The sequence below is a fragment of the Oculina patagonica genome, chromosome 9 (assembly GCF_052425735.1).
Source record: "Oculina patagonica isolate OP01 chromosome 9, crgOcupat, whole genome shotgun sequence".
NCBI lineage: Eukaryota > Metazoa > Cnidaria > Anthozoa > Scleractinia > Oculinidae > Oculina > Oculina patagonica.
In genome coordinates, this window is record NC_135766.1 from 4062907 (window position 1) to 4086914 (window position 24008).

At 38.0% G+C, this 24008-nt stretch overlaps 2 protein-coding genes across 2 annotated transcripts in view; one reads left to right on the forward strand and one right to left on the reverse strand.

Moving 5' to 3' along the window:
- Positions 1-8887, forward strand: part of LOC144665242 (uncharacterized) — a 30439-nt gene extending 21552 nt beyond the window's left edge. Inside the window, exons 8-17 of the mRNA XM_078526448.1 lie at positions 7-104; positions 940-973; positions 1099-1139; positions 1480-1580; positions 2682-2809; positions 3461-3616; positions 6477-6626; positions 7134-7211; positions 7798-7890; positions 8339-8887. Coding sequence (XP_078382574.1) covers positions 7-104; positions 940-973; positions 1099-1139; positions 1480-1580; positions 2682-2809; positions 3461-3616; positions 6477-6626; positions 7134-7211; positions 7798-7890; positions 8339-8404 — 945 coding nt within the window. The 3' untranslated portion in view covers positions 8405-8887. The remainder of the gene's footprint in view (positions 1-6; positions 105-939; positions 974-1098; positions 1140-1479; positions 1581-2681; positions 2810-3460; positions 3617-6476; positions 6627-7133; positions 7212-7797; positions 7891-8338) is intronic.
- A 2923-nt stretch (positions 8888-11810) lies between these two features.
- The window catches only part of LOC144665202 (uncharacterized), a 35753-nt gene continuing 23555 nt past the window's right edge, over positions 11811-24008 (reverse strand). Inside the window, exons 9-17 of the mRNA XM_078526390.1 lie at positions 23671-23838; positions 23292-23402; positions 23000-23116; positions 21839-21929; positions 21142-21516; positions 20250-20372; positions 19197-19319; positions 18069-18200; positions 11811-13737 (exon numbers count right to left, since the gene is read on the reverse strand). Coding sequence (XP_078382516.1) covers positions 13382-13737; positions 18069-18200; positions 19197-19319; positions 20250-20372; positions 21142-21516; positions 21839-21929; positions 23000-23116; positions 23292-23402; positions 23671-23838 — 1596 coding nt within the window. The 3' untranslated portion in view covers positions 11811-13381. The remainder of the gene's footprint in view (positions 13738-18068; positions 18201-19196; positions 19320-20249; positions 20373-21141; positions 21517-21838; positions 21930-22999; positions 23117-23291; positions 23403-23670; positions 23839-24008) is intronic.

The window sequence follows — 24008 nt, forward strand, 5'->3', positions numbered from 1 at the left end:
CCACAGGAAAGAGGATATACGTTGAAGAAGAATCTGGCAGAACTGGCTATTGCTGCTAATAAGATAGCTCTCAAAAAGAGAACACAAGAAGTGGACGATGAACGGTAAAGAAACGTTTTTCTTTTCTTGTGCGTGCACAATTATTCACGTGCTGTAAGCATGTACTGTGTGCAGTCCATGCCATCTGTTTTTGTTTTTACATTTTTATTGTGATTACAAAACAGATTATTTACAAACACGCTACGAACACTACAAACTGATAACAACGTACGTATTACCACTAACTAACACTAATTACAAGTCACATTTCACAGTCAGCCAGACCTTATTGATTTCAACCTAAGTGAGGTTAATTTACTAGCACCTATAACTTATTTTAGTTATGTGTATATCCCCTACTGCTTTAAAAATGTTATGTTAACAATAGCATTTTATAATAACATTTTCTGCCACTTTCTGTAATGAAAAGCTTCTTTTTTGTTCCTTTTCGCAATACAAAGCAATCCTTTTTCGCAATCCTAATCCGTCTAGCGTGAAGCGAAAACAGAGCGTGAGTGGAAAAATAGCCGCCCAACTGTGAGGGGTGCTCGTAGTCTAAGATAGCACAAAGGGGTGTTCACACTTGCGAAAAGCACAAGTACAAGGTGATATAAATGTATGCAAGCGCATTGCTTTAGAAATTCTGATGAACATTGCACTAGGGGAGTAACATCAACAGTCCTTGTCCTTGTGTCAAGCCTTTTCCAGCACTCGCGACTTTTTGCACTTATGCTTTTGCTTATCACAAAATTGCGTGAATCAGGCTAAGATGCTTTTAATATTCGGTTAAAAAATCACGCTGACTTACTCAATAGATGATTAGTTATACTTGGCGAATTGTGGTGACATGAAATGAGGAAAAATTGGACGACAAAGTCTGAATGAATGTCTGTTTTGCAGGTATTCGAAAGATACAAGTATTAAAGATATTCAGGTTTGAAAATAAAGTACTTTTTTGAGTATTTTGAACTTCTTGCAGTTACTTTCTGTTTTTTTTGTACGTGTGTTACAATAACTATTGATCATGTTACAAAAACGCATTGTTTTTTTTATTTACAGGATGACAGGCGTCGTAAACAAAGCTTGACAGAGAAGCTCAAGTAAGTATACATGTACTTATTTATAATTAGACAAGAACCCCAAGTTTTTTGTGAATGAATTGTCAACAAGGCGTTGATTATTTACAGTGAGAAACACAAAAACCGTGAACACTTTCATTATACTTTGAAAAAGGAAGTACAGGAAATAGTTGACGAATTATTCACGGAGAATATCCTGCTGCTTCGTTTTTAGACACGTGCAACTTAGAGCAAAATCAAGCTCTTTCTTTTTAAGATGTGCAACATGTATCCGTGAACTGGCACAATTTCGAACGTTAATTTTTCCCTCCTATTTAAAACACTGACGATAAAAAATGTTCTTTGATTGATCTCTTTGTAGAGGAATATCATCCCAAGGTCTTAAACACGAATACGGCAAGAGGCGTTTGAGTAGAGACTTGATGGTATCTAAGGATATGCTGTCATTGAAGTCAAGAGAAGGTAGGTTGTCGCTATCTTTACTATACTTGGTTTTTTTACTCCGCTTATTACAGTTGAGAAAGGCACATCTTTGCTTGTTCCTTTGCTTTGCCTCACCAAGAGTTACTGCACTTTTCATTTACACGTTTTTCGCTGCCGGCAATTAGAATTATGGCGACAGCCAAAGAAGAAACAAACAAAACGGATTGAAATCTTACCAATCACGAAGGATAGAAGTAAATTTTTGAACTGGTTGATGCGAACTTCTGTTTCCTAGAAAGCCAGCTTAGGTGATTGACGTTAATTTTTGTGTTATTGAAAGCCCAGTTAGTTACATATAACAACTGAACAGTCTACTCTGACGAAGGTTTACTGTTGAGCTATAATTATAAGCTCTTGGGAATATTTAAGAACCCAAGTGCTTATATACAGTTGAATGCACGAGGAGAAAGTTTTTTTTTTTATTTCTTTATAAAATGTTAAAGAAATTACGCGCCCTCATACTCGTGACGTAAGCTGTGTGCATTTAAACTCGATAAAGCACGTACGTGACGTAAGTCGCATGCTTTATGGAGCTATAATGAAGTCGAACTGACCAATCATACCACGCGCAATTCCTCGGACATTTTATAAAAAGTTTTTCTATATTTAGAATTTTGCAATAGCGAGTGCATGATGCTTTCACCAGTACGTGTACACATAGCTTGCGAGAGTTATAGATTTTGCGTAGCACAAATGCACCGTTTTTTAAGTGTAATTTATTGTTAAATGTCGATTATGTACGAATAACAGATAGGGGTTACCATTTAACCTAAAATTCCAGAAATTTCCCAATTCGGTTGGAAAGCAAATGGAACAGTAGTTTTCTAGAAATTCCGTTAGGAAATTATAGACTACGTTTTGAGGTAATGGTATTCTTTTATTCTGGTTGCATGACTGGTACGAACTGTTGGAAAATTCCAACCGGTCTTTTTTGCCAAATGATAAACATCCCAGATAATAAGGACTTTCTTTCTTTATTTGCACTGCGACAATTTGGTTAGAAAAAAATGCATGTAATAGCAACTTGTGATACTGTGGTGAAAAAACCCATTAAATCTTTCCTTTGTGTCCTTGTATTAGAGGGTCGAAAGATGACAGATATAAATCGCAGACTACAACACAATTCAGTGAACCAGAAGCAGGCTAAGCAGGCTGCAGAATACCTTGAGCTTGACCGGCAAGGGAAAGAGATTGAAGAGCGAGGACAGGTAAGAGTCTGACAACAGTACTTTGTGACGAACGCATTTGGGAATTTTTTGAGCTGTGGCAGTGATAATTACACTAAAGGAACTATGTCACGGATTTTAGCCAAATTCAGGCACAAGAAAGTGGCAACAAATTGAGTGAATTAATAAAAAATAACCACTCTAAACAATAAAGGAACATCTCATTAGCACAGAAAATACAAAAGAAGGTACAGACGGGCAATAACTGAAGAAGATTTAAACGGATTACATAAAGGGTTTTTGAAATATTGTTATAGGCTGAATAGTTAAGTTAAGCTCGTTTGTTTGTATTTTTTAGTTATAAAGCTCGAGAGGACATACTTGTTTGCAATAAAGCTGTGTTATTTCATGAAGATCCACATAAGTTATTTCTTAATTTATTTCTGCGCCAATTAACACCACTTTAATTTCACTAGCTATTTTGTATGATTGCCAGTATATTCGCTAGCAATTTTTGTATATCTGTCATTATTAAAAACTAGCAATGGTATATTGCAATTCCTGAGTTTTAATTGGTTAATGAGTTTTAATTGATAGCCGTGTTGGCTATCTACCATCTCATATCCAACGCGCACTTGTCGAATAATTGTAAAATATTACCCTCCCTTAATGTCTTGTTCAATACAATCACAGTTTGCAGAGGCCCGAAGAAGCCATCAGCTCGACCAGCTAACTAAAGACAGGAGACAGTATCATGCCAATCAAATTGTGGAGTGGAAGAAACGATATCTGGAAAAACAAAACGAAACTACTCGACGAGCTCACGAGGACAATGTCAAACATTTGCAGGTAACCCGTCTTGCATACCCGGTGTCAACATACAAATTCTTTAGGTTGTTAAATGTATGACTTAAATACAGTTTACCCGGGGGGCACCCTGTATGTTTTTGGGATGGGGGTATGCCGCTGGGAACTTGAAACACTTACCCTATACCAGACCATGTTCAGCTGATTTTGCAACCCTATACTAGACTAGACACCGAAAATCCCTACCCTATCCCAGACTTGATATTTTTTTAAACTGTACTACTATCAGTGTTCTTATGGAAAACGATGTGTCAACAACGTATAGGAAAGCCTCTTTGTCTTCTGAGTTTCTATTCCTATTCTGGACTTAATTCGTCAAACCACCAATCAGTTTTCCGGCAAATACCCTATCCCAGACTAAACTGCTTGAACACCATACCCTTAACCCCTTTACAGCGGCACATACCTATATAGCTCATATATGGGAGTGCCCCCCCCCCCCCCCCCCTCCTGGGACAATTTATTATGCATATGCTATACAATGAACATGCATACATGTGGGGATGTTAGCTTCTGCATGCTAACATCCCACAGCTTTGAGACAAGTTTAGATTGATTTGTGTCCAAGTAAGAGAACGAGATAAACATTATTAGGGCATGTACTAAAACCCGAAACAACGAAACGAAACCACCGAAACAACCGAAACGAGCGAAACGAAACAAAACTACCGAAACAAGCAAAACTTCAATATTTTCGCCACTTACCGTACTATACACTCAGTTTAGCCTACTATACACTCCGTTTAGCCTACTATTCGCTACGGTTAGCCTACTATACACTCCTGTTAGCCTACTACACACTCCGGTTAGCCTACTTTTCACTTAGGTTAGCCTACTATGCACTCCGGTTAGTTAGCTCTCAATAATTGTAATGGGTTTTGCTTGTTTCAGTGATTTAGTTTCGTTTCGGCGGTTTCGGTTGTTTCGGCGGTTTTGTTTCGCTTGTTTCGGTGGTTTCGCTCGTTTCGGCAACCCTCCAAGTTAATATTTTTCCTTAGTGGCCATTTGGCCACCAACTGCTCAAGTTTGGTCGCCTGTGAAAAATTTTAGTTGCTTAATTAAGCTCACTCTTTCAATCCTTCTTCTCAGTTTTAGTCGCCAGGCTGGCGACTTTGGTTCAAATTTAGTCGCCAGCTCCAAAATTATAGTCGCCATGGCGACTAAAATGGTCTTAACTTGGAGGGTTGTTCGGTGGTTTCGTTTCGTTGTTTCGGGTTTTAGTACATGCCCATTATTAGACATCCATTTTAACCGCGTCAGAGAAAAAAAAAAAACAGTATTATTTCTTAGTAAATAATAAAGATGGTAAATTTTAAGCTCGGTGATAAATAATGAAGATGAATTTTTCAATAATGACACGAGCATAGGACAAAGAAAAGTCTGAGTCCCCGACGGGAATCGAACCCATGTCCCCCTAGAACCGATAAGGCGCTCTAACCAACTGAGCTTCGAGAGACTCGCGGTGAGCTGGACAAAGACAAATCTGAGTCTCTGATGGGAATCGAACCCATGGCCTCCCAGATACCAGTTGGGCGCTCTAACCAACTGAGCTACGATAGACTCTTGGTGAGCTGGGCCATTTACATGCCCCATGCTCGTGATCATTGTTGAACACTTCATCTTCATTAGTATTAGTTATTTCTTGCGCGAGGGAAGATTACTGTATAGAAACGTCTCGAAAAATGTTAGAAAACTGTCGCTTACTTCCTTAGTGGAAATACTTAATTTTCTTTTGTATGAGAAAAATAATTGCTTAATGAAGATGAAATTGTTCAACATAATACGAGCATGGGACAAAGAAAAAATTTGAGTCACCGACGGGAATCGAACCAATGACCTCCCAGATACCGATAGGGTGCTCTAACCAACTGAGCTACGAGAGACTCGTTGTGAGCTGCGCCATTTAATGTGACACGCGTCCTGCATACTGCTAGGATCAGCAATGTCGAAATCATTAAGTTTGTAGTAAGTAATGAAGATGATTTTTTTTTTTTGGGGGGGGGGGGGGGTGGGAAGGCCATGGGTTCGATTCCCGTTGGGGACACAGGACACAGATTTTTTCTTTGTCCCATGAACAACTTCATCTTTATTATTTATTACCGAGCTTACATTTTACCATCTTTATTAATTACTTAATAATTGCTTGTTTCCCACCCGATAAAAAGTTCCACACCATTGTCCCACTCGAAAAAAAGCGACCCTCCAAAGAAGCGACGGTCTACAGAAGCGGTAGCAAACTTTATTTGGCTTATTGTTTAAGAAACAGTGAAAAGACCAGATGCAAAAATCCTAGACCAAACAAAGTCATTTTTCAAGGCAGTACATTACTCGGCACGGGCACGTTCTGATAAAGCATAATTCCTTTACTAGTAAACAAGTATTTCCCCGCTCTTTTTTTACAGAACAAATACTTATGCTTTCGCAAAGATTTATTGAATAAATGGTATTGGTACCCTCCCCTCCAACCAAAAAAAGCGATACATTTGTATTAAAGAAGTTAAAGTTTGTAAGCTTGTATTAAAGTTGCCCTGATGAAGTCTTTTAAATAAAGTCGAAATATCGGCAAAGTTGAATTTTCCAGTTTACTTGATACTTATTTATTTTTTTTTCTGGATCTTAAACAACTAAGGGTATTGTTGATGAATTTTGTATTAAAGAAGATAAAGAATAACATTTCAAAATAAATATTAGCGCAAAAACATGAAGTTTGGGCGTCATCCTGTCGCTATTATCAAATCTTTGTAGTAAACAGGGCGAGGACATTCCGAAATGAGAGCATTTTGAAATCTGAATACCGTATCGTAACTAATCATTATTTTTTCATTGTGCATTGATCCTTCAGAAAATGGTTAACAAGATGGAGGAGACTGAGCATGCGCTCTACAACCGTGTGCGTGCCGCCGAAATGCAGAGACGAAAACAGGAGCAAGATGTCCAGAGAATCTTTAGTGATCTGGAGTTGCTGACGAAAGAAAACCAAAAAAGAATGAGGGTTTGTGCAAGTTCATTGTCTTTTCAACCTTCCTCGTCTCTGTCAAATGCAGTCAATATGCAAATCTGTGTATTCTTTTAAGCTTGGACTCGATCTTATCTCAAACAAATATCGCCATTTTTGCGACTTTAATTGGGCGAATGAAAAAGCAGAATCGTTCACACTGAAAGGAATTTAACGTACGAGAAGACAATTATTTTCTAGATGAAGGGATTTTAAGCAAATGGTACAAAGAGAATATTTTAATGACATTATGAGTAAAATAAAGAACAAGGCGAAATAAAAAATGCCCCAGACTTGAAATGTAAAGAAAATATCTATATGTAATAATTATTTTCATGCAGAACATAGAAAGCTGTTTTTAATTTGTGAAGTCGTCATTTTTGATTCGCACAGGCTTATCTATTTGCTTCTTAACCTATTTAGGAGCTGAATACTTTATTATTACGATGACTACCGTTTTAATCATATAAACTATGTTTTAATTTACATTTTTTTGGCGTACAGGAAACCCAAGAACAGTATAATAGAAAAAAGGTTGAGCTAGAACAAAAGCTTTTACGAGAAAAAGCTGAGCTTGCAAAGGTAAGTTATATGTTAACTTTCAAAAAGATTTATTTGTAAGATATGGACATTAATAAACTAAATGATAAGGTCATTGGCACGCCAGAAAATTAAAAAAAACCTCGTTCTCCTTTAAAAAAAGTGATAGTAATTACACAGAATTACTAAAAAAAGTGATAAAAATTCAGTGATACTTATGTAAATGATGTTGGAACATGTTTTGCAAATTGAAAAAAAAAAACGTCGTTTTCTTTTAAATTCAGTAGAAGAAAATACCGGAATCAATAAAGGGAGCTGCGCCAATTTCGCCTTTTGTTTTAGATTCATACAGACGGAATTACAATTTGGAAATTATGGTTATAAACAGTGAGGCAAGCCAACAATAAGCTCAACCAACATATAATGTGACTGCCGATCAAAATGGACTCGGGCACATACCAGCTCTGTTGTTGTCCTAAGCTAATTCATACGGCAACGGTAGTGGCAGACTCACTCGTGCAAGCAAATTGAGGTCCCGAATCGAACAAGCACCTTACTGAGAAAATAAGTGAGCTCCCTGGCTCACTTTCTTGGATCTGTTACTAAATGTCTTGTTTTCACATTCCAGGCTCACAATCAACGTGAAGAAAGCATCCAGAGGCTGTTACTTCACAGATCGAAAATGAATGGAGACAGATACTTGCTATCCGAAGAAGAACGGGTAAGTCGTCTCTCACAAGTTCGTATGAAACTCATCAGCATTCGCACTTTAAATTATTTACAAAAAATGCGTGGAAGTTGGCCTTTCATTCTGCATCATTTATTTTGTTCCCTCCCTCCCTCCCTCCTCTATCTCTTCCAACTTAACTTCTTTCTTTCCTAGCTCGTTCGTTCGTATGCTCGCCCGCCAGCCCGCCTGTCGGTGTTCGTTCGTCTGTCCGTCCATCTGTCTGTCTGTCTGTCCGTCCGTCCGTTCGTTTTATTTTACTTCTTGTTCGTTTGTTTGTTTTACCACTAAAAAAATTAAAAAAATGGGAAGATCTGAAAAAGCCTTGGTTATTGCATATAACGGGCAATAATACCACGTGTCTGTATAGTTAATGCTCGTCTCTTTATAAACTTCCCGGCCGCTATACAACACCAACGTACTTTCCGTTACTTTAAAACAGGAGCATGACCGTCTAGCAAGGATTGGCCAGAGAACAGACAATTTGGAACAAGAAGTTCAGTCCTGAAGACCGTGAAGTCTGATGCCATCTGCAGACGAATCTGTCCCTCTGCGTGACGCGTGTAAACAGATGCCTGGTGTTTCTTTAACCCCTCGCGAGGTTGCTGTTGTTGTTGTTGTTGTTGTTGTTGTGAGAAGGAAACCATTTACCCTTGGTTCTGGGTATTTTAAGCAAAGCTTAAATATTACCCATTCCACAGCTGGTGTATCTGTTGTGGCCTAATTTATTTTTGGTTTATTTTTGTTGCTTTTCAAACCAGTTCGGTTTTTTTTTTCATTATCTCAGTCTCATTATCATAATCTATCCTTATTCAAAGCAACATCGTCATGTCACGTCATGTACATCCTACTGACGTGCTCACTAACACAGAAAACGTCCCTTTTCTTTACTTCGTCACACTACCGTTCCACTTTGCCATATTTTCCTTCCTAGAAGAGTTCCCATCTCTTTCTTTTCTCTCGACTCAACAAAAAACAACGAATCAAACAACAACAAAAAAAGAACAAACAGCAACAACATAAACAAAAAGCAAACAAAAACTATTATCTCTTTCAAAGTATAGTAAAATGTTCACGGTTTTCGTCTTCCCACTGTAAAGCATATTTTGTTTTGTTTTTCTTTCCTTTGTTTGTTTAATAGCAAAGATCGATTTATGAAATATTTTCAGTTTGATGTCAGTGGCGCTGGAACTTAGTACCTTTGTAGCACGACAGTCCAATTCAACAGACAACAAACTAATAATCTAAATTTGTTCCTCGTTATGTTATCTAGTATCCGTAGAACCCTGTTTTATTATCATCATCATCATCATCATCAACATCATTATTATTATTATTATTGTTATTATTATTTTATTACTATTTTTTAAATTCTGTGAGAAATGGTTGCAAGAAATGGGAAGAGCTTGATCAAATTACTAAAATTGCCAATGTTGGGACCAACAATGTTTGAGTGAGAGAGTGTGAGATTTTTTGGCAGCCCGACGGTTTGAAAAGTTAAGAATTTTTATATCTTTTTTCATACAAAGCCATTAATATTCATTGTTATTTTTGCAAGAGGGCCTGTAGACATTATTTCTAACATCAGAGTACAAATATGTAGAATGACTTTACAAAATTCGTGAAGTAAATATGAAAATCTTAATAATATATTGTTTCTTTTTAGCTAAAGGCGAGTATAGCTAAATTACTCCGTTGCAACTATACCTCGAAGTTTGTTTCACGTGTTCAATAACCTTACTATACACTCGGTTATCTGAAAACAAGCATTGTCGAGCGTTGTAGGTATTTTGCTTTTATTCAGTAGAAATGGTAAAGGTAAAGGTAAAGTCTGCTTCGAGCCTAGTGGCCCATACAGGCCGGAGCTTATCCCGGTTTCCGTAGCATTAAGCGACTGAGAGTATTGCTACTCCCCCCTGGATGGGATGCTAGTCCATCGCAGGGTTACCCCCCCCCCCCCCCCCCCCCCCAGCAGTAAATTCGCCGGTACCCATTTATACACCTGGGTGGAGAGAGGCACTGTGAGAATAAAGTGTCTTGCCCAAGAACACAACGCAGCGCTCCGGCCAGGCCTCGAACCCGGACCGTTCGACTCGGAGGCGAGCGCGCTAACCATTAGGCCACCGCGCCTCCCTCAGTAGAAATGCACCTCTCCTAAATCGCGTTGACCGCTTAAACCACTTTCGGGGGTAAACGGTTTAATTAACTAGGGTTAAATAATCATTCTGAAGCACCATGTTAGCTTAGTTGATTTGTGTCAGAGCGGTTCTCGATTGAGTGTCGAAAGTAATCCAGGGATTGCTTTGGTTTTGCTTTACTTTGCTGTGATTGGTTTAAAATAAAATTTGCGCCTTCAACTCAGCCAATTAGATTCAACACAAAGCAATCGGGGCACAAAGCAATCATTTTCCCGCGCTTTGCACATGGTCACGTGCATAAGCTTCGTGTTTTCATTGGTTCGTTGTGTTGTCTAGGTTTGTCGCGATTGCTCATTGTGATTGCTTTGGGTTTGGTTTTGATTCAACGGCACTCAATTAAAAACCGCTCTATGGGATGTTCCAGGAAATTCTTCGTCGCATTTCCAAGTGAACGAAATTAGTAGCAGTAATAAAGAAGGTAGGATAATATGTAAGTTGTAATAGAAATGAAATTAAATTCATGTGTCCAGGCCAGGCACTTCGGTATTGAAACACATTTTATCCTTTTAATATAATGCAATGTAATACTGTTTTATTTTATACGCAAAACTTTCCACGATAGTCACATCTTAACAGAAAGGTGTGTTTCACCTTTTCGTGAAGGATAAGAATTCAAATTTGGATATGGCTTTAATTTTGAGAGTGTACATGAATATGTGTGATATTTACACGCAAGTTTGGTAATAAATGACTTATTTTGTAACTTGTGTGTGAAATTTGCGTTGAAGTAAGTAGGTGTATAGTCTGAAACGATGTTTACGGCCGGGTAGCGGTATAAACGCACAGTGTAACATTCTCTCACATTAACTTTTCCTCTCATTGTCTTGTGTTGTAAAGTTATGGGGAAAGATTGTGGCCGAGGCAATGAACGACCGGGTGCGAAAGCACTCGTTGCGTGTTACGTCACTGAAGGGATTTGGTAGGGCCGAAAATTCTTCCAGACCTAAAGGCCCAATAGTACGGGCAACCCTTTTCTTTCAACGTGTCTCGCAACATTGTTGCATTGCAAGTTGTAAAGTGTTGTTGCACATATTACCTTCCATATTGCAAGTTGCGGCAACATGTTGCATAAAGTTGAACTGGTGTCTATTTCGCGACTTGCAACACGGGAGGTAATACGCTCAACAACACTTTACAACTTGCGATGTAACAATGTTGCGAGACGTTGAGAGAAGTTGAAAAAAAAAAAAAACGTTGCCCGTATTACTTTGCCTTAACGGCTTGCGTATCTCTTTCGAAATGCTCCAAACCTCTCAGCAAAGTGATCATTAAATAAGGAGATACTGCACGTGGTAATTCACAATTTTATGACGCAACTAGCTTTAAACAAAAAGGGTCATGTAACTCACGCACTCCGGAATTCTGCGGCATAATTATGAACAAGAATAGAAGTAGAGCTAGAACCCAGAGAAAAAGTACTCAAGTGGAATGTTAACCTTCGGACGGACAAGCAAATCCATAACCCTACCTTGAAAAAAGGCAGGTGGGGGACCCCTCCCGAGGGTTTTCGTTCTAACCATTTTGCACTGAGTAGAAAGCCCTTAGCTTACTCTACCAGATGACATAAGTTTTGTTGGCTATGACATCATATGACGTTATTATATGACGTTATTTCACGCTGCTGAAAGGTTTTTCTTGCTCTTTGAAACGTTGTCATTGTTACCCTTTTAATCCCAGACAGGAAAAATACAACACATTTAATGCTCCATCTTTTTTTTTATTTTCCCAAATCTTATAACTAGTAGGACGCTGACGAACCAACAAAAAGGTTCAGTATAGTCCGAAAAATAATGCATTCAGTTAAACCTTTAATAGCAGTTGTCTTACACAAACATGTGAAAATAAGCGAAATAAACCGACGTTTCGGTATCTTCATGACGCCATTGTCAAGGTAAGTTTATAATGATTACAAATGCTTCGAGTTCAAAAAGTCGTTACGCTAAATTAACATAATAAGGCATGCGAGGCAAATTACAGAAATACTTTTGCACGTATTGAATCTAAATGCACCTTGAGAGTTGGTTTGAGTTCTCTGATGAATAAAATCTCGTGCACTAAGCAATCAAATTTATTTCTCCATTTCTTAAGAACATTAAAACGCGTCAGTAGGTCTTCAGGGACCTTTTCGCAGTTGTTTTGATTTTTAATGCACGTCAGTAATTTTTCGGAACACTTAGTACAAGATTTTAATGTTAGATTAATTAAGTTTCACGATTGCAGAGCGCTGGCTGGCGCTAAGCACACTGACTGAAAACATTACAAACACCAACCTATGATTGGTGGAAACGGTACCTGTAAGTAACCTTATCTCTCGACAAAATTATCAGTGGGCACTCGCGGAGTTAAAGTATAGCAATGCCATAATATATAATCTCAAAAACAAATATCTTGGCGTCATAGCGAGAGCGGGATTTTAATAAACTAACTTAAACTCTAGTCTTCAGAATATTATGCTCTTACTATAATGATATTTTTGCGCAGCATAAAACACGAAAAATATGAAAAAAAACCCTCTTAATTCTTTGTTTTAAAAGGCAACTGCAGCCCACTGCGAATTACACCTTTCAACTATCTATTGTTCCTTACTAAATTTGTACTTAAAGACTCAAGTATCAGTATTATTAAACGTGTATGTGCTACAAACTATATGTATCATCAGTGAACCTCAAATGACCATGTCACTATAGTAAGCCATCTTAAGTATTTTTTTGATAACTGAGTATACTAAAAATAAGCATCAAGATGCACTATTATATGTAAATTGTGCTATTCTAAGTTAATGATATTGGCAAGCGCATAAATTAAAACAAAATCTGCTAAGATGTTTGGCATACTGGTGTTTCGTTTCCACCCCACCGCATAGAATAAAAAAGTTTTCGTTGGAGCGTTTATATAAATTTAGCGGAGGAAAAGATAAATCAATACTTGTATTTAACAAATAGCTACTGCCTTGATTTATCTTTGTTTTTTTAATTATAATATGCGTCGGTTGGTCAGCTTTGGTTCTTTGCCCGCTTTTGCCTAAATGACAGTTTACTTTCTCTCCGATCCCAATCAAACATTACAAGTTTTCGATATAGTTTGACTGAGTTCTCTTCCTGAATTCAGTGACGGCCGTAAACGGAAAGAAAGTGTCGAAGACTGGAAAAAAAATGCGCTATAAGCCTTCTTGTCTTAGTAAAATGGCAACAACAGTCTAAGTTTTATGAAAGCAGGAACATGAGAAATTCAAGTTTTTTTGGGTCAACTTTGAGGTTTACTTTTTACATTATGACTTTATGTTTGATTTAGTCAGTGCCACAGTAGCGGAGTTGACAGTTCGGTGTACCATTGAAGTAATAGACATAGAAAGAGCCGCAGTTTCTCACTTGAATGTTGGTGGACCAGTAACAACAGTTTGAACTCCAGTGAAAGCAGGCCTGCCTGGTTACTTGGCCATCAGCTACTGTAGGATGTCCACCATTTAGCCAGCCGGTTGCGCTGGTGTCACACCTGTATGTAGGCGGACATGAAGTAGGCATTCTAGTGCCCGCACCTCCTTGAAAACGGAACCAGCCAGGACCAATTCCACTGTCACAGTAAGAGCCACTGTAGTAGTTTATCTTTCTGTCAGCACCGCTCAGACTTTGGTAGTTTTGACATCCTGAGGAGCAGAGAGCAAAAGATTCGTCAGTGGAGTTAAAGAAGACAAGGGAGTCGACGGATTAAAAAGAGAGAACAACAACAACAACAGTTGGCGCGCGTGTCCTGCTGTGTTTGTTTATTTGTTGTATTTTTGCTCGAAATAATACTTCGATTTTGCCGGTCATGTAAGTATTTTCATGGTAAATTGTATCTAAATGACCAAGACAACAGTTTTAAAATCAGTTCACAATAATTAAGCAAAATACGAATGACTTTCCTATTATGTGAGTGTCACTCTAAGCGTGCAGGATTTTTTTTAACTAAATGGCACCGAATGTTAATGACTGCTAGCTACAAGTAAAATAAGCTGTTTGTGTTCTGTTTGTGTTTGTTTTTTTTTTATTATTTTTTTGATGTGTTCTAATAATTGATTTATGTAAACGTGCGTCAATTTTTATTTTTATTTATTATTTTTTACGTTTGTTTTGAAATAACGTTCGGTCGCTCACAATAAACGGGTGAAAATCACGAAGCAAATTGCATCAGAAAGTACAACAAAAGGTAACGGTACGATTAATTCCGAGGTTTATGGACTTAATTAAAATCAAGACGCCACTTTTGTTTTTGAAATATTACTTGTTGAATGGCTGACAATGGGCGCTTTTCATTTGTGCGGAAAAACTGGTAAGAACTTTCCGGCAAATGGAACAGAACAATATTTCATCAAATACAATGGAACGGGACGAGTGTGTACCATCTGAAAACTTTCAAGTGGAAAGGACTGTTCCATTTCATTTCCCACCGGAACAGCCGCGCATTTCATCAAGGAGTATGGCAATAGTGCGAAATGGCAAAACGCTATAGTGATATTCCAAGCATTCCGTTTAAAACAGGGAAAGAGGAATGGCTCTGACTGTAATCTCTTTTGCCCGATCATTTTCTAGTCGGAAGGATTGAATTGTTCCATTTGATTTTTCACCGGAACAACTGGTTTCACCGTTCAAATGGAAAGCGCTCAATATTTGTTGAACGAATGGGTGACTTATAGAATATAAAACTTTTTTTAATCGCATGGACCCAGGCTTATGTTATGACCACTCGAGTGTGGAATTGTAACGACAGTCTTCCTTGTCGCCCTCTCCAACGGGAGAATAAATTGACAAGCGTCCCCAATTTTTAGCAGTAAAGGTGCTGATGATATAGGCAAAAGTTACCAATTTGGGCATGTATTTACGTATTCTTTAAGCGCAAGAGGAAGTATCCAGGTTGAAACTTCGCTGCTTTGAGCGTTCGATTTCAGTGTTCGATCTTCACCCATGATAAGATTTGGAGCTATTGGTACCGATTAAAGCATTTCTTATGGGAGGCGCGGTGAATAACTTTGCGAGCGCCGAACTACGGATCGAGCAGTCCAAGTTCGAGTCCCGGCCGGGGACACTTGTGTTGTGTTCTTGGGCAAGACACTTTACTCTCATTGTGCCTCTCTCCATCCAGGTGTATAAATGGGTACCGGCGACATAATGCTGGGGGGGGGGGGGGGGAGCCCTGCAATGGACTAGCATCCCATTCAGGGGGGAGTAGAAATATTCCTAGCCGCTTAAGGTGGCTCCATAGGGTTTCTTGACCGCGCGAAGAATGGGTACGAAATGGGTAATGCGAAGAATGGGTACGAAAGGGCGAGCTTGAAATGCCGGCAAATCAAAACAAACATGGCGGCTTCACGCGAGCGTGAAATTTTCGGCGAGAAAACGCGAGACTTGCTTCCTGCCAATGAAACAACACCCGTGCTTTCCTGTGTTGAGCAGATAAAAGAGTTTACAACACCCTAAAAAGGTGTTTACAACGTCCGCGGTGCTTCTGGCCGCTTTTGTGAAGTTCGTACGATCGAAAGCAAAAGAGAAAATAAAGAATAGTCTCCGCGATTGTGAAATACTTCGAGCAGAATTTCAGAGATTCTGCTACATAAAGGATTAAGATATGTCTCTAACTAACCTTGGGGTTAACAGATATTCGCACAAAAACCGACAACAACGGGGAACGCTCGTCTTTACACATCAACTCGTATGGTTCGAAAGTTCGCGCATGCTCAAATAGCGATCTTGGACAATTTCTATTCTGATGACGTAATTGTTATTCGGGCGAAAATAGAAATTTTCCCCTTGTATTTACTAGAGTTTCCTTCGGTGAAATTCCTTAAAATTTAGCATAGATGTGATACCTTTTTAACTGCCCTTTTTGTCGTTTTTTTAAAAAAATCTGTGAGCCAATTTTTTTGCTAAGACAAAAAAACACAAAATAACTAAAAACGCAAAAACGACCTGGACAACCCCTACTTTTTTTGTTTTTAAAAGTTATTTCTCATCATATTTAATCCGTTGGGAGAATTTCAAAAATTTTCACCGAAGAAAATTAAAGAAATTTAAGATCAAAGCCATAAAAACACCAAAAAATAGAACTTTTTGAGTAGATGAAGCTCAAAAACAAAGGCCGTTATTCTAAAAAAGAATAATGCACAACATAGTTTAGTCCTTGTTTTTAATATTTCGGCAGCTTTTATTTAACTAGTTTAAAAAATAACGCGAAAATGATCTCTTGATGGGTATCACTTGTGCGCGCGCCGTAATATCTCAAAACCCTATGGAGCCACCTTAATGCTACGGAAACCTGGATAAGCCCCGGCAGTGTGAGCCGCTTGGCTCGTGGCTTCTCCTTCCTCTTAAAGCCATTTCTTATTCTCTTTCGTCAGACAGTCGAGTGTATCGAGCATAACAAGTGGTCTATAGAGAAGAAGTAATCTAAATTAATAAATTGGCTAAAATGCGGGGTTAAATGCTTTGAATTAACACGAAACGTCACATAGACAACATATGATGTCAAACGTGAACTTTTCGGTTAATTTCTTATTTTTCTTTTGATATCAATTTTGCGTATGAATTTTTATACAAATAATTTTTCCGCCGTGTGGTTATAACGTGAGCCTGGGTGCTATGTGGTATCAGCAAGAACCGAAATGCATGTTTGTTTGTTTTTTAACTCGCCATTGCTGCACGCTGGATTTTTTTATATCACCAGTTATAGTCTATTTCACAGTTGTGTACTTAGCGATCCGTCCTTTGAGCTAAAGCAACGCTAGAGTTTGTTTTGTTCTGATTTGTTTTGATTGATTTTGACTTTGTTTTAATACATCCTAGTTTTGCATATCACGTGTAATTTTTTGTTTTCCTGATAGCTATTTTTATCTCTATCATCTCAACTTTCTTTTCATTACGAGGCTTGGTTACAATTCACGAGTTTTTATTTGTCTGTTGGTAATTTCTACTGAGCTCAAATTGTCTCTCTTTCAACAAATCATTGGTTTCAGGAACTTTTTCCGTCAAACTACAATCCTCCTTTATACTTTATTACTATTTAAAATAGTCGCATCGTTATTTTGGTAGTGCTGTGATTCAACGAACCAAGTTAAAGGTGTTGTCACTTTACTTTTCTAGACGGAGTACCCTTCAGAAAACTTAAAAAAATCCAATCACATCATATAGCTAACAAATAGTAACAGTGTACCCATTCTTGTACCTCGAGTCTTTACTCCGTACTACGCAGGCTTGACGAAACAATAAAAATGACCGGAAGTGAAACAACAAGCAGTTCGCTGAGTCCTGCTTTTGAAAGCTAGGCATGCGTAATTCAACCAGAAGTCCAATGTCTTTGGACTTCCAATCAGGACTTCAGGCCCGCTCGTTTTCCGAGCGCTGGTCGAGGGGAACGAAGAATCTGGGTACGAGGTTGCAGTGCACCAGGAACTGAACATGTACGCACAGTGATCGTTTGCAAATATCTCCAAATAACTCATACAAATTGTGTTTTACTACATGTTTCATTTATGTTTATACGGTGACAGTTCTAATACTGTTAACAAAACAAACAAATAAACAAACAAACAAAACAAAACAAAATGTACACTGTTCATTGTCTTGATTGGAAAACATAATTACGTCCCGTCTTGTTCTTCAGCGTTTTCTTAATTTATTTTATCAGCTTATGTTTTATACCATGCCAATAACAATGTCTGTGCTCTTGTCAGCGTTTATAGTATTTATATTGAAATGAATAAATTTCATTATAAGAAAGACGAAAATTGTGAAAAAAAAAGAAACCAGAATTCTGAATATTGAATGTAATAACACCAAAATTGCGGACTTTTCTCGCCTAGTGAGTTTTATGTTTGTGTTTTGTCAATTTAGGGTATTTCGTTAAGGAAGTAACATTTGAAAACAACATTGTATCACAAGATAAAGTAAATTGAGCTTCACGGATTTACTTTAAAGCAAAACAGAAATAAAGTGGGATATTTACCTGCAACTAAGTTGCAAGTTTTTCCATCTCCAGTGTAAGGCTGGTTACACGAACATGTGAAGGATCCTACAGTGTTTGTACATGAAGCTGAACTGTGACAGTCATGTACACCGCTGACACACTCATCAATATCTGTGGACATTAAAAAAAGAACGAAAAACATAACGTCAGTTGCTTAGTTCATATTCATAAATTATTATATTTGTTATGTTCAGAAGTAGGATATTTTAATGAGCACACGCTATCATGTTTTTAATATACGCGTTGTGGTTAAATAAACCGTGTAGATTAGAAATCGTTAAAGGAAAGCAGTCGTTGCAGTAAACTGTATTGAACAATGACCCCCTTATTAATTGGTGCTTCCCAAGATACGACATCTGCATAAGGAAATAACGTACTTTGCAATAGTGATAAATTCAATCATTTATTCTCAACACCAATATGGCCGCAGTGGCACAGTTGTACGATTTGAAGCTCTTATGACTATTCTTTTAATTAAACATTGAAACATACACGTAATTGCCTTTGAATCAAAAATATCGATTTGCCACTTAAATGGCTTTATTAACCGTCTGAAGTCATTCTGCGGTGTGTTTTCTCCCACAGAGAGTAAATTTATGCTTTTAAAAGATCTAAGAGAACAGCGAAGTGGCAAAAGCAAATGGCGGACGAAGCACTCGGATTCTACTTCGCACGTTTTGACTTGACGAGGTCCGTCCACTTTTTCCTTCTTGCCTTCTCTTCTGTTCGACCATCGCCATAAAATGGAAACTTATGCAACGCAATTACCTTCTTTGCATTTGGAGTATTAGAACATCCCGCAATATTACATCTATCTGCATATTAACTCCGTCAAAAACTACACACGATTACTAATGTAATACTTACTTTAAATGGCGGCAAGATTTCGCACTTACTGACATGATAACGTCCCAGCCCGTGCTAGAACCGAGACTCTTTTTTGTGTTGACACGCGTTCAGTTTCTTTCGGCGCGGCCGAAGCGGGAACTTTAAAGCTCGATTTGGCAGCGAAGAAGTGACGGAATCCAAAAATTTGTTTACGCAATATAGAGATACACAAAAACCCTGTAGGCTGTATAGGCACATAAAACACAAATGAAAACTCACCAGTACAACTTTTGCCATCTCCTGAATACCCAACTTTGCATGTGCAAGTGTGAGATCCATGGTTGTTGCTACAGACAGCATTGACGTCGCAACTGTGAGAGTTGGAAGAGCACTCGTCTATATCTAAAACAGTCAGTTAAACAAAAAAAAAATAGCGCATAAATGTTAGAGCTATCGCCGTTGTATGGCCTAACCTTTTCTCGGTTTCTCAGAACTGTTGCATATGGACCGTAAACATATTTATTTTCTAAATCCATTAACAGATACTCGATCTGCTATCGGATGTTTGACATCCCCATCTTCTAAACCATCATCCAAATGCATGGGAAAAAACTAGTAATAAAGCTATCACAGGACTGGAGATTCCTTTGGCAGCCTATGTATCGATACTTGCATGTAAATAGATCTAAAACGCGGCTTTTAGTCTAACGAAAACATCGCATCAATATTTGATATGGCTTTTGACACCGTGGTGTGTGCGGTATTCCTATTTATGAACCACTAAAGGAGAGCACGTGAACTGTGACAGATAGTTGAAACAAAACAAAATAGACCAGAACAGGACAAAATAAAACTTACTAACCCAAGTAATATTTGTAATCTCATAACACTCACCTAGCCTTAACAGGCGCGAGTGTAAGTTCACTGTGCATAATGCACAGCAATATCATATCCCAACTCTAAGTATATTTTCGCTACGAGAACGTTTTTTTTTTCTTTCATGAAACGTCCCTGTCAGGACGACGACGAAAGTTAAATTATCTGATGTTACAAATAATTAAAACAGCGTGAAAGTGTATATGCAGTCAACTCTCTCTAAACAAACATCTCTATAAAGAAGGACCACGCCATAAGACGGACACCTGGTGTTGGTCCCATCCCTGCCGTTTTTCAGTCATTTCACTGTAACAAAACTCCCTCTAAGACGGACACCTCTCTAGGACGAACTGTTTGAGCCGCTCCCGAAGGTTCCGTTTTAAAGAGAGTTGACTGGTTTCTTTGAAAGTCACTTCTTTGATCAATCCTCAATATATTATTTGTTTGTTTTCTTACCCATGCATGTTTGTCCGTCTCCTGTATATCCAGTCTTACACGAACAAGAATATGAGCCCACGGTATTTGTACAATCTGCATTGACGTCACAGGTATAGGTGTGAGTACTGCACTCGTCCAGATCTAAAATAAATCAAGTACAACAGTGAATAGTTTTATTAAAAAAAAAAGAAAATACACCAAGGAAAAAAAATTAATCTCAATAAGTAAAGTATTGATTTTAACACGGGTGTAAAAAAATTAACTCCAAATATATAATTTGTGTGTGCCAGTGTAAAATATGTGGACACTAACAGCCTCACGTATAAACAGTTTCTTGCCAGGCACATCTTCCTTTGTCTAACATGTTTTTCTTGTTAGGATTTAACTGTAAAGGTTTTTTGAACCAAACAATTTATTAATCGTCAATCGATCTACCGGTGATGGGACTGACTGATAGATTTGTAAAATGTCACAAGCAAGGGTGAATCATTAATATTGTGAATCCTTTTTGCGCCTACCGTAAAAACTCCGGTTTTAAACCGTGGGCTTATACAACTTCGCAAGGGGAGGGCTAAGCGGAATAAAAATACGTTTTGAAGTTAAAAAGCATAATAAAGCAACATTTAGCCCCGTTTAGTACTGTCATTCGGCAGAGAGGGACTTATATCCGGGGGGATTATAATCGGATGTATTTTTTTGTTTCCAGGTACGGTAGATGGGCTTATAAGCGGGGGGAGGGGGGGGGGGGGGGGCTTATAACAGGAATTTTAAGGTGTTAGCTGTTATTTTAATAGTGTTCGTATTTTGTATTCACCGCAAATCTTACAAACGTATCTACCTAAGCCACTATACTGATCAATCAGTAAACCAATTACAATTAACTAGTGAAACATTCCAAAGAGATTTTTACCTGTAAAACAAGTATAGTTAAAACAGTTGTCACAAGGGACATCATTCCATGTGTATCCATGCCTGGCACCGAGAGTGTGCACACAGTCTTCATTGTTCCAGTCATTTGCCTGCTTGGGCGCCCAGAACCGAAAACTGCTGAGTTGTTTATTGGTCCACGCGAACGAACCCTCCACACTTCGATCATTCAATCCAAGCCATGATCTGTCTCCGTTGTGCTGGTGTTGTATGTACACATTTTCTTGCTGGTTATGTACGGTCACCAGATCAGAATTCATTGCAGAGCAGTTTGACTCAGCGTTCAGCCACGAGGCGCAGATGGGGCTTGCAAAATAGCAATAACCGGCAAAGTAATTCCATCCGGGGCGACATACATCTGTTGATGTAAAGAGAAGCCAATTATGTGATTTGACTTGTCGTATATGTATATCTTTAGGGGCATGATCCTTTTGTTTATATTTTGATCTCTTCACGTGCGTTGGTATTTAAGTTGCCCTCCTACGACTAGTTCTGCTTTATTTTTTGTAAAATAAATTTCTAACAATCAAGTTAAACAAACAAGTCAAACTAAAAAATTACATTTATAGCGATACAATACATATTCATCGCGATAATTGAAACATTGTTTAAATGAATATGACAAAAATTGCTGCTTATATAAAAGGTGATTAAAATGATGATATACTTTGTGTTCGTACCTGACAAGACAGTGTATGATATGGACAGCGGTTCGTACTTTGTCTCGTACAATTCCTTTAGGCAAACTCGAAAACCGGTGTTGTTGATATACTACAAAATAGTAAAAATATTATCAGTGGTGTCTTCAAATGCTTCACTGTAACATTCTGAATATAGTTAAACCCTCAGACGCACAAGCAACACTATCGTACAATGGAGGGGGGGGGGGGGGGGATGGAATCCCACTCCAGAGTTTTTGTCCTATTAAGGCTCAGCGAAATATTTTTGTCCTAAGTAGAACGTCTGTTGCAAACCCTACAAGATGACATATTCTTTGTTGACTGTGACGTCACTTGACGTCATAATTGCCACCATCTTGGATTTCACCATTTTCTTAGAAAGTCAGCAAATAACGGAAATTGATGCGAAATCAAGACAGAATGCTTTTACAATGCAAAAAATAATCAAATCGTGCAATTCTCTTTCAAAAACTAGAGAAATAAAGAAAAATGTTAAAAATGACGATTTTTGGCAGGACCTGCTTGTAATTATGACGTTACCATGGCGACATCAAATATCATGGACACATGAGTGACCTATCAAATTTTCTGCAAGAGATGAATAAACAGCTACTGAAAGTTTCAGCATTGTAGAGTAAATTCTTTCGAAAAACCTTAAGGGGGTGGTATCCCCCCTTGTACGCGTCCGAGTGTTAATGCGCCAAAAGAAAAACAACAACAGCAACAACAACAACCAAAAAATAACAAGAAGTAAAAATCAAAACAAAACAAAAGAGACCTTGTCTTCAGTTTTAACACCTAAAGCAAGTGCTAAAATTAAGCAGTCTGAGCGTGTAGCAGTGAGCAAATTGTAGCACGATTTCATATAGTTAAAAGTTTTTTTTCCGCCAGGAAGTTTAGATGATTGTCCATTCGAATGTTTGAAACGGCACCCAAAGTTTGCTGATAATTTGCGAATCAGTAATTTTGCAAGGACAACGAAAAATGTAATGGCGTTTGCATTTGTTTAATATGTATTGTACTCAAATCATATGATTTACCTATGCTGATTTAAAACCAAATGGACCCTGTAACTGATCACTGTTGAAGACCAGTAATGATACTTTTAATAACGAAATTTGGACTTAAAGAGTTTAAGAAAACAAAACATTTTGATCGTACCTCCACCCAAGCGGCTATCCCATTGTGTTCTGGTTGTTGATTTCCACCGCCAGATGAATGGTTCGCCGAAACAAACACGTTTGAAGTGCTGTTGTAGTTCTTGGTGAAGCGGACATCCTAAAGAAAGACTCTGAGTCATAACGGTCGCTATATTTCACTTGATAACCCCACCTTTTTTTATTAACACCCAAGCATACAGTGTAAATTTTTATTTTTGCCTAGAAGCCTACTATTAGACTTATCGAGAAAATAACAAAGACAAACTCTCGGCTTAGAAGAGAGGGATGCTCACCTTACAATAGGCGTTGTTGTAATCTGCAGGAGGATGCTGGGAGTTAGCAAAATAGACTGAATTATGTTCGGAGAAGAGAGGCTTGTGGAGAGACGAAAACGCCAACCATTTCTAAGAATAGAAATAGATCATCCATTAACAAACACCAAGATAATAACGACAACATAAAAAACAAAATACTAACTTTTTTTCTGTTTTGTTTCGAATTGTTTTAAAAAAATACACATGGATAGCAAAACCAACTGTAAATTTGAATATCAACACAGCTTACTTCTCGACCGCTATTTGGGGACTTATGGAATAGCGTTTCTTTTCATATGGAAAATTGCACAGACACTTAATTTCATAAATTAAGAAAGTAGGAAAGCTGTAAACTTACAACGTAAACATCTTCGTGTGATCCTGCGTAGTTCTGTAGTTCTCTCAAACAAACTTTAAATGAAGATTGTGTGACATCTTCAATCCACACACTGGCAGCGTCACGCTTCAGTCCGGCATGATGGTGTGCAGCAGTTACAAATACTGAAGGTATCACTGAAAACTTCCCCTGCATGGAAAATAAAGAAACAAACAGAAAATTACACACACTGAAGCAACAAAAAAATAAGCGAACACTTCTTTTTTTTTAAAAAAATCGACTTTGTTTAACGAGGGTTGTACGTAACAGTCTTGCAACTGACAAACCTGTTGTCCTCGAATTTCCGATCGAAATGGAAT